Source organism: Mastomys coucha, unplaced genomic scaffold (genome assembly GCF_008632895.1).
Source record: "Mastomys coucha isolate ucsf_1 unplaced genomic scaffold, UCSF_Mcou_1 pScaffold5, whole genome shotgun sequence".
NCBI classification, from domain to species: domain Eukaryota; kingdom Metazoa; phylum Chordata; class Mammalia; order Rodentia; family Muridae; genus Mastomys; species Mastomys coucha.
The window spans coordinates 82,728,640-82,739,740 of NW_022196911.1; the positions used below are offsets into that span (position 1 = coordinate 82,728,640).

The 11,101-nt window shown below is 46.7% G+C and overlaps 1 protein-coding gene across 1 annotated transcript in view; it reads right to left on the reverse strand.

The window, feature by feature from the left end:
* Ypel2 (yippee like 2) overlaps window positions 1-11,101 on the reverse strand; it is a 78,175-nt gene that overhangs the window by 23,276 nt on the left and 43,798 nt on the right. The window contains exons 3-5 of the mRNA XM_031354055.1: window positions 5,138-5,181; window positions 3,830-3,938; window positions 7-68 (exon numbers count right to left, since the gene is read on the reverse strand). Of these exons, the coding sequence (XP_031209915.1) occupies window positions 7-68; window positions 3,830-3,938; window positions 5,138-5,181 (215 nt within the window). The remainder of the gene's footprint in view (window positions 1-6; window positions 69-3,829; window positions 3,939-5,137; window positions 5,182-11,101) is intronic.

The following is an 11,101-nucleotide window of genomic DNA, read 5'->3' on the forward strand; positions in this document are numbered from 1 at the left end:
ATCATGTGTGCTAGTTCAATGATGTATTTGCCTTCTTTATATTTCTGACTGCTTTCAAAAGCATGTTCCTATAAAACAGGGGAAGAGAGAGAAGACACCGAGTGACCAAAGGCAGAGATGACTGCTGAGCCACAGAGGCAGTGAAAGTGGCTGATGACAGGAACCTGGACAGCCATCAGGTGCATGGAACACTCCAGCACACAGGCATTCTGCCAGTTGTTCCTCAATATCATGACAGAATTTATTTGGATCATTTTTCTTTTGAACCTTTGCTCAAAGGCCACCATCTCAGTAAGCCCTTTCCCAGCTACTCAACCTGAGAACCCAATCTTACCTGCGGCACTGAACCGCCCTCTCTTCCCAATGCCTTCCCTCATCTCTATTCTCAGTACACCTTCCTCTCCAATACCCACAAGCGCCCTATGTAGTCACTTTCTCTTGCAATAAAAGCTTTAAGCAGATGTCCCCCCCCCCCTTTTTTGAAGACAGGGTTTCTCTGTATAGTCCTGGTTGTCCTGGAATTCACTCTGTAGACCAGGCTGGCCTCAAACTCAGAAATCTGCCTGCCTCTGCCTCCCAAGTGCTGGGATTAAAGGCGTGCACCACCACTGCCTGGCTGAGATGTTCTTGTTTTGCTATACTCCTGGAAGACAGGCCTTCAGATGAAAGGCAGCTGCTGAATCTGGAAGCCAATTTGGGAGCACTGCACTTGAGGACAACCATGGTTTCATGGGAAGTTTCTTGGTTTCTTAAAAAAAAGGGAAAAAAAATTCCTGACTGGGTGGTGCACACCTTTGATCCCAGCACTCGGGAGGCAGAGGCAGGGAGGTCTGTAAGAGCTCCAGAGTGGCGGCTAAGGCTGCATAGTCTTAAACTGATGATTATTCACACACATACACACACATGGGAGCTCTTGAGGGAACTGGGATTTCTGAAGCTTACTAGAAGTCGCCTTACAGACATTTGTTTCCATGCTATTTCCATTAGTTTCCAGGAGCCTGGTTATTATTTTAAGATGTTCTTGTTATGCATAAGTAGGATAGCAAGAGAAACCAGTACAGAAGCCAACCAGGTCTTTTTAATTTCTGTTCTCAATGCTTCCATGCCAGGTGAATCCAGTGTTTTTTTTGTTTTGTTTTGTTTTATTTTCACTACTGTGCTCTAGGGTAATAGACATGAACCCCCAAGCTGCACAACCCCCTCCCACCCTCTCCACCTACCTGGCAGGTTGCTTCTACCCCCGTGGAGCCCTCTCTGAGCCCCACAGAAAGCCATCTTGCCCAATATAAAGGACTATCTCACATGCAGCGAGAAAGCACACAAGCATTTATGCATCATCTCAGCATTTATGCATTATTACACTGCTCCCTGGAGCCACTTGAGTAATGACAGAGGCACAACCAGTAGACAGACAAGGGGTTCTTCTGGCAGAGCCTCTGAGATCAGAAAGAAACCAAATCCTACTGTAGGTTCCCACAAAATATTGGTATGAACTACAGCTCTTTTTTGGTTTTCAAGACAGAGTCATTCTATGTATCCCCGGCTGTCCAGGAACTCAGAGGTCAGCCTGCCTCTGCCTCCCAAGTGCTAGGATTAGAATTGTATGCTACCACTGCTCATCGGGGCATTACTAGTGAACTACAACTTCTATTTCAGAACCTGGGGGCTTTGTGTTTTAGAATAAGAGTTCAGACTTTAAGTTGTCTTGTTGAGTGATGAATCAATCTACAAAGTGAGGAGGAAGAGGGGAGCTAGGAGACCAGAAAATGTGCAAACACTCAATCCAACTGTGGATTTAGCAGAATCCCCCTAACATTGTGTGTATGTGTGTCTGACTGTGCTATGATTTGAGAATGAGCCCTGTTGTGCCTGTGTTTAGGGCAGAAGTGGAAAGCAAGAATACAAGGGTGAGATCTCCTCAGGTACCATGGGCATTCCTGTAATCCCAGCACTGGTAAACAGAGGCAGAAGGAAGGAGTGCAATCTGGGCTACATAGTGAGTTCCCATCCATCCTGTGATACAGGGTTTTCCAATTAAATAGAAGAAATGCAAAGCAAACCCAGCTGCCCACCGGAACCAAGATGGCGGCGAAGACTCCAGCAGGAAGAGGCAGTAATCTAGGCCAATCTCTGGAACTGCTCCCTTAACCAACTGATTACTCAGTGTCTATAGTAGCGGTTCTCAACCTATGGCTCGCAACCCCTCGAGTGAGCAAACCTCTGCCTCGAAAAATATTCACATCCTCATTCATAACAGTAGCAAAATTATCGTTATAAAGTAGCAACAAAAATAATTTTATGGTTGAAGGGTCATCACACCATAAGGAACTATATTAAAGGGTCACAGCATTAGGAAGGTTGAGAACCACTGCTCTCTAGGATTGCTCTGTAGGTTCATAAAAATACCCAAACAAAGGAGCAGAACAGACTCTGGTACACCACGGTGATCAACACCAGCCACCAGATGCTTCCCTACTGTCCTCTCCATCATCACGATAGGGAGTGGGTCGCCATTTTTTTCCCTCTCCTGATGTTGGGGATCAAACTCAGGGCTTCTAGGCAAGCGCTTTCTACAGCACTTGCTCCCATGGAGTTACTAGTCAACTGTCAGATCACCAAACCTGAACCTCAAGCAACAAATGAAACCAGCCAACTCAGGGTTATCTCTTCCTCTAATCCAACATCTCAATGGATGAAGCAGCACATGGTGGTGCATACCTGTAGTTACTGCTCATGGGGGGCTGAAGAGAAAGGACCCAATTTTCAGGCTAACCTGGCCCTTAACAAGACCTAACACCACAGCCAGCACACAGCCCCACTGCTCCTAAATTTATTTCCCTGTAATAAGCTTTATTATTATTATTAGAGGTTTTATTAGCTCCCCAGCAAGGTCAAGCTCCTTCGGCTACCTCTTTCCAAATACTAAAATCACAGGCTTGCACCGCCATGCCCAGGTGTCGCTGTATTGATTAGCACCAGAAAGGCTGAGCATGAGGGCATAAAGGACAGAGACCCGTTGGAACTTCATTCTGCTCCATTTAAACGGCATTTAAAACCTAGCTAGTAGCTGTGGAAGCACTGACCATATTTTTGCAGAGACTCAAACCCATCTAGAATACCCAGTCATTTTGTTAGTTAGCCGGCTAGCTGACTAGCTGGCTGTTAGTTTATTGAAATGGGGTCTCATGCTCTACCTGGGTCTGTCATCTACCTGCTTTAACCTCTTAAAGTGCACGGATTATAAGTGTTTATGTAGGACCATGTTTGGATAGCTAGTGTTTTTTTATTTTTGTGTATGTTTGTGTGTACATGTGTGTGTGTGTGTTTGTGTGTGTGAGAGAAAGAAAAAAATGAAGGTGGGTTAGCCATAGGTTAATGTCCAGTGTCTTCCTCAGTTACTTTTTGAGAATATCCCCCATTAAATCAGGAGCTCACCGACTGGCTGCACTGGCTGCTTCAAGGATTCTCCGGGTCTATGCCTACCCAGCTCTGGGATCACAAACTTGTATTGATGCACCCAGCTTTTTCCAAGGGTGCTGGGGATTAGAACTCTAAGTCCTCATGTTTATGGACAAGCATTTGCTGTCTGAGCCATCTTCCCAGGGTTGTTATACAGTAAGCTTTCAGGAGACGCTTTAAGGTCTTGTTAGTGAATGTACTCATGCGCTCCTAGGACTGGTGAAAGAATGAGCAGGATTACCTGTCTCAGTCAAAGGTATGAGCCCCCGGGGCTGAGGGCAGCCTTTGGAAGAAAGCATCCCTTAACCAGGAGGCCCTGTGCTATCTATCCCTCATAGGCTCCCTCCCTCCCAGGCTCTTCTGTACTTACATATTTCCAGCCCAAAGTGGTTTTGCAGTTTTCACAGTAAATGTCTGCAACGGCATGTAGTCCTGTTAACAACACCCGCTCTTCTGCAGGCCCACAGCCCACATTAACTCTAAGCCAAAGACAGAGAGCGAGCGGGTGGTTAGTCAGAAGGATAAACAACCATTAGTCATTCAAGCTGAGCTTTTGGCAAAAACCAACTGGACAGGGCTACTCCCAGGGAAGCCAACAGAGAGAAGAAACTGGTCTAAAACTGAAAACATCCATCTCCTCAAAGGTAACCACATGGAAATGTCTCCGTGGGAATAAATCCTAGATCTGCAAGATTGAATTCTGTGGGTTGACCAAAATAGCACTGGATGACAGTTTGCTTAGGATTTAAAATTTCTGACACAAATTTTTAATCTTGTAACTTAAAAAGAAAATCCGTATTACATTTACTTGTTGATGGGGCAGACACATGCATGCTGTGGTGCATGTGTGGAGGCAAGGACAGCTGTGGGGAGGGGTTCTCTCCTCCTACAGTAAGCTTAGACTTCTAGCGATCCAACCCCATGCTGTCATGTCAGGCTTGGCAGCACTGCCTCAGCCATCTCTTCTCTCCTAGTCTTGTAACTGAAAGGGAGGTTCACAGCCTTGAGACAGGTCCATGGCGGTTTTAGGGGGTGCCTGAGATGGTGAACAAGACAATGTGTTTCAGTCCTCTTCAAAGGGCGAGTGAGCCTTGAGTATCACACATGCTTTACAGAACACCTGTTTCAAGGAATGTGCTACATTTCCTCTCCCAGCTTATCAGATGTCTGTGAGCTCTGTCTTCCTATCCCAGTCAGAGGCTGTGAATCCCATGTCCATGGTGATGACAGGTTGTGTCGACATCCTCTGCAGAGGGGATGAGGTTCTTCCTAAGCCTTCTCTCTCTCTTTCTCTCTCTCTCTCTCTCTCTCTCTCTCTCTCTCTCTCTCTCTCTCTCTCTCTCTCTCTCTCTCTCTCTCACACACACACACACACACACACACACACAAACGAGTCAGAAATCTCAGGTCTGGTTGACCTCCATGCTAAAGGTCTAGCAGAGGCCCCTCTAAGAACCAGTGCTGGGGACGCTATATTGAGTACATTATTTTTAGATGGAGATGCTGCCAACAAAATCTCCCCTAAGGTAACCAGCTATCAGTTGCTAATGGGAATGCCCCTAGGGATTTTATTATTATTGATATTACTAAGGCAGGGGTCATTGCTGAATCAGAGGAGTGCTTCCCCCTCCCCGAGACTTGTACCCAATAAACAGATGCCCCAGTCAGAGACACTCACACTGAGTTGAAGAGGTAGGCTCGCCCTTGACTTCCCTGGAAGGACTGAAATACAAGAAGACAAATCAATAGTTAGACATCCATGTTACTTATTTGGGAAACCGACCCCAAATCACAACAAGCCTGACCTTCCATACAGAAGGGAGCATGCGGCCAACAAGATGTCTAGCTGGCAGGTGGCGTGAGGCAGGAGGTAGTGGAGACAGTTCAGAGATCAAGGCTCAAGGCAGCCCACACACTCAGCTCAGGGGACTTGAGGGGCAAGGGTACAGATTATAAGAGAGTAGCCAGGCTGGTGTGACGGTGCAGCGTGTAACACCAGCACCGTTACTTGGGAAGCTATGGCCAACCTGGGACACACGGAGAAAGTTGATCTTTATTTAAACAGAGCTGCAGGTAATTAAATACCCCTCTGTCCTTGACATTGCCTGACAAGGAACTCACTTGGAGAATTAATCTGCACTACCTTTCCTGGTTTGACCTGACATCACACACAGTGACCTCTCTCACACAGTGTGGCTAGGCATGGAAAACCAGTACGGACACTTGGGTTTGCCCTCTTCTTACTCGGACCCCAGCACAAGAGCCTGCACTCACCACTTGCCTTGCTCCCGGTCAGTGCTACCCACCACAACAGTTCCAGTCCTAAGTGGGGACTCCAGGGCTCCTCTTCTGCTGTGTATGTAAGTGGTCTCAGTGATGCCCACTAACAGAAGTCGCAGTTCAACCTTTAGCCTGGTCTGCCTTCTGGCTTGTCAGTGGCAGAGGTGACAGGACAGGCCAGGCCAGGACAGAAAGGAGCTAGGGCTTGCCATGCAATCTGGCATCTACCTCCATTAGCACAGGTTTCCCTCCTCTGGTCTCACTGAGCTGTCTGGCCGACATGAGCCTACCATGTTCTGCCTTGCTGCTTGCATTTTTAATGTGGTATGACAATTGAATCCCAATTTAACTTCCTAGTCAGCTCTGGGGGGTTGGGGGTGGGGGAACCAGTACAAAAACAGACAAGGAAATAAGGAACTCTGAAGAAATCTGGGGCCTCTAGCCGACAGATGACTAAAGGCACCAGATGGGACTCAGATCACTGTGCCTAGGACAGCTGTTCTGTCAGGAGTATACGGGTCTTCAGGGTCCTGCCTCTGGCCAGAGAAAGGCAGACTTCCTGTGGAGAGGCTGCTAACTGGAACAGCTGGATTGCTGGATGCCTTCCTGCCCAGGTGCAGCCCAAGGAGCAAGCAGATATTCACCAGCTGCTATCCAGACCTCAACTCCATTTCTTGAAACAGCTCAGAGAGCAGAAGACCTCCCAGGCACAATGAAGCTGCTCTGGGAACCATGACGTCTCCAACGGAACACAAAGGTCCCTGTGACAAAGCCTAGACTTTACACAAACTGCTCAAGGGAACAAAAGCTGCCCATTTAGTGACTCCCTCTCTTGCTACTTCAACACTCTGCCCTCTGCTCTAGCCCAAGCCTAACTACACGAGATGGTTAACTTCCCCAGCTCTGTCCACCTGTTCTCTGACCTCCCCAGAAAGACACATAACCAACACCTTGCATCTGCATTTAAAATTCTTTTTAAAGATTATTTTATTTATTTTATGTACATGGATACACTTTAGATGTTTTCAGACACACCAGAAGAGGGTATTGGATCCCTTTACAGATGGTTGCGAACCTCCAAGTCATTGCTCAGAATTGAACTCAGGACCTCTGGAAGAGCAGTCAGGGCTCTTAACCTCTGAGCTGTCTCTCTAGCCCTTGGATTTAAAATCTTTAAATCAAATTCCTTGCCTATGCTATGAGTCTCAGAGGTACAGCTCACATCTTCAGACTCTCTCCAAACTCCTCAGCATGTGACTCTGGCACATAATAATTGCTTATTTTTATTTTGAAGAGTCTCATTAGGTATCCCAGACTGGCCTTGAACTCCCAGTAATTCCTCTGCTTCAGCCTCCATAACTGATAGTATCATGAGTGTGGGCCATTACATCCAGCTCAATTACCACACTTATTCCAGTGAACTGCCTCTCTATCTTTTCTATTGGGGTACATTATTACATGAGTTCTGATGTGCCTAGGAAGCCATCACCACAATCCAGATTAAGGATAATCGCCAGGTCTGGTGGCATTGGTTTATATAGCGTTTCAGAAAACCACTTTTGGGGCTTTTGTTTTGCTTTGTTGAGGCAAGATCACTCTTGTGTGCTTGGCCTGGAACTCAACTGGGTAGACTAAACTGGCTGGCTGTGCTTGGATTAGGGCATGCACCACCACACTAGACTACAAGTCATTGCTTCTTTCTCCATGTGTTCTAGAAATACAAAGTATGTTACAGCCCCCTGCTGAATAACAAGTTATCAAATTCAATTACACCATGATCTCAGGAATATCACCTCAGGAAGAGCATCTATCTGTAAAATAAAACCTTCTGTCTATGGGCAGATGTGCATTTGGGTAGGATCAAAGACGTGCCACGCCACACCTGGCCCAGCTCTCAGTATCTCCAGACTCTAGCATAGTTCTTTTCAAAAATTATCATAAACCCAGTTTATTTTCTTTCTTTTGTGCCAGGGTTTCATGTACATAAATCCCAGGCTAGCCACGAACTCTCTACACAGCAGCTATCCTATATCCTGTCTCCAGCTCTCAGGTGCCGGGATTATAACAGGCAACACCATTCTACCTTTTCCTGTGTTTTTGTGTTTGAAGAGTGATCAGACTTTGGTGTGGAGTCCATTACCTTTAATCCCAGCACTTGGGGGGCAGAGGCAGGTGGATTTCTGAGTTTGAAGCTAGCCTGGTCTATTCTGAGCCCCAGAATAGCCAGAGTGATACAGAGAAACCCTGTCGTGAAAAACCAAAAGTGGAATAATCAGAAGTCAGTCATGATCCTGAAGGTAGATCTCTTGGAGGATAAGGTTGGGGTCTGAGGCCATCTGGAGCTACCAAGCAAGACCCTATCTCAAACACCACGCAAACAAAAAGATCAGAAAGGGTAACAGGGCAAAAACAACAGAGTAGTCAGCGTGTAAACATTTAAAATGGCCAAACAATAAAATTGTTAATAACATGAAAAGTGATATAAAATAAAGCAATATAAACAAATTTTTTAAAGTTTACTTATGTATATAGGTATTTTGTCTACCTGTGTGTCTGCACACCAGAAGAGGCACTGGAGTGTGAGCAGCCATGTGGTTGCTAGGGATTGAACTCAAGTCCTGGAGGAGCAGCTGGTGCTCTGAACTACTGAAGCATCTCTCCAGCCCCGTATCTATATTTTTCTGTTCACACACTTTACATTCGCGGAATCCATGCACGTACATTAAAGGGATGCTGCAGTGCTTTGCTGAAAGGTCACTTGCACTGGGGGTGCCCATCTGCTTCAGTGCATTGCCTAGGAGTAACTACTGCCAGTCTGACACAGATTAAAATTCCTAGAGAACAGGGCCAGGGGAGGATGGATAGGCTCAAAGGTGGCTCGCGGGTATGCTAGGATAGTTCCTCCAGGCATGTTTGGTGAGAGTCTGCTGGTACAAGCCCAAGTCCTGCCAAGGATGCTGGACGCAAGCAGGGCTGTCCTGGTGGAACACCTCCTCAGGTAAGCCTACAGACGCAGCATCTGCTCGGCCCCGATTCCTCAGTCTGGCACTCGAGGCCAGATGCATTTTTTTTTTTTTTTTTGAGGCAGAAGTCTGGACGCTCTTCTACCATGGCTTCCACTACCCCGGGGCCCCTGCCAACTCAACATTTATGATGAGAAAAACAGACACTGAGAACAACAGGCTTCTTGCAAATAGACACAGACAAGAATAGCCCGGCTGGGTCACTGTATCCTGTGGGGCCCAGCCTAGCCCAGCACAACCTGGCACAGCCTGGTGTTCCCTTGGGTGGGGGTGGTGCTGAGGTGGGGAAGCCGAAAGGGAGCTAAGGAAGCAACTGACTGAAATGAAGCAAATAGAATTCAGACAGGAGATGCTGAACAGACTGTCAGACACATTTGTTTGCTGTCATTACTGCCTGGCAACAAGGCAGTTCCTTTCCATGTTGTGTGTCAACCAAGGCTGGTGTGCAGGCCTTCAATGAGAGGTTGTTTTGTTTTGTTTCATTTTCTTTCAAGCCATACAAAACTTTTCTCCTATCCTTTATGGTACAATACTAGTTGCAGGCCCAGCCCTTCCAGCCAGCTCAAAGAAACGGAAAGGGCTTTGTGTTTCCTGTTTGGTAGCCAAAACCACTCGTTTCTGGCTCTGTCTGGAAGGCAGTGATTCCTTCTTAAAGTAGAACTGCTGGAGCCGGGTGCAGTGGGACACATTTGTTAACGAGTCAGCAGCAGAAGGAATGCAGGTTCGAGGCCAGTGACAGCAAGACCCTGTCTCCAAATGAGTTAAAATAAACAAGGCTTCCAGTTTGGCAGCACACAACCGGGATGGGGGTGGAGGGGAGCTGAATACAGGTGTGGGGTGTGGGGAGCAGGTGTGACCTCTGGGATCACCTAAGGTGAGAAGCTTGTCACCCTAGAAGATACAGGTTCCAAATGTGACACTGCAGCTTCCACTAGAGCATCTCTTGGCTTTTCTTTTACATCTGTGAATGGAAACCACACCTGTTTCACAGGGCAGTTAAGAACAGTGAGCAGAACAAGGTGAGCCAAATCAGAAAGTTTCTGTCTCACTGAAGGCTTCTCAGGAGCCTGAGGAAGAGGAAAAGCCGACTCAAGCCCTCAACCCCCGTTTTCTTTAGTAACTTTGATCTTTTGGTCTTAAAAAATGAGTTTTTATGTGTTTTATATAGGTTTGTACATATGCATCGCATGTGTGCCTGGTTCCCAGAGGTCAGAAGAGGGCATCAGAACCCTTGGAACTAAAATTATAGATGGCTGTGCTCTATCGTGGCGGTGCAGGAAATGAGATCCAGGTCCACCCCAAGAGCACCAAGTGCTTTGACACCTCAATCTTTCTCCGGCTTCTCTCTTAGAATGAGAAAAGGTGAAGCTTCCCCTCTTCTAGTGTCTGTTTTCATAAAAAGGAGGGTAGGATTAGTGAGTTAGAGACCAGCCCCAGAGATTCTGGCTCAAAAATGCTTGCGACATTAAAAGGATGGGAATGTGACTTAAATATAATATTCAGTGGATCTTGGTATGGTCACAGGTTGTACAATCATTATCACTATCTAATTCCAGAACATTCTCACACTCCAAAAAGAAATCTCACAGCACCAGCAACCAATCATCCTTTCTCTCTTGCCTCAGCCTCAGGTAGGCAGGCTCACTTCTACCCCTACAGAGCTGCACATGGCTCTAAACTTAAGAGATGCTCAAAGCATCTCATCAGGATGGTAGAGGGACAAAGGAGGATTAGATTAGTAAGATCTTTTCCTTTGGAATTTTGGCTGGCGCCACCCCTGACCCAGCAGGAAACAGATGTGGCGTGTTAGGAGAAAGGGTCAGGTCAGCCACTTTCCTATTATTTGGTCTTGTTCTTTTCTCTATCATTAATGTCTGTGGGGCTTTCTAGTGTCAGTGCAAAGGGCTGGACCCCGAGTAAATGGCACTAGATCCTGCCTGGGACCTCATCCTCAATGAAGAACATTGAGAGGTAGAAGAGCAGGGAATCGTGAACAATGCTAGAAGCTCCCAGAATTAGAACACACGTGCAGTTTAGCTAAGAGCAAGGATTACCGCAGGGGACTTCTCCCATCATCTCTACAAGAACCAAAGGAAATGGATTCACATGGTAACAGGGGAGATGGGTTAATTATAAAGGAATTTCCTGACTGTGATTTCTACACTGGGACATAGGTCACCAGGAAAGATCGGGATAAAATAAAGCTATTTGTGTATCTTCATGACTTACCCAAAACTTTCACACAGGGATCTAGAATCCTCAGTGGTGGTAAGCCTGGCATGGTGACATGCCTGTAATCCCGGCACCTGGAGTCAGAGGCAGAAGCAGAATTGCCTCCA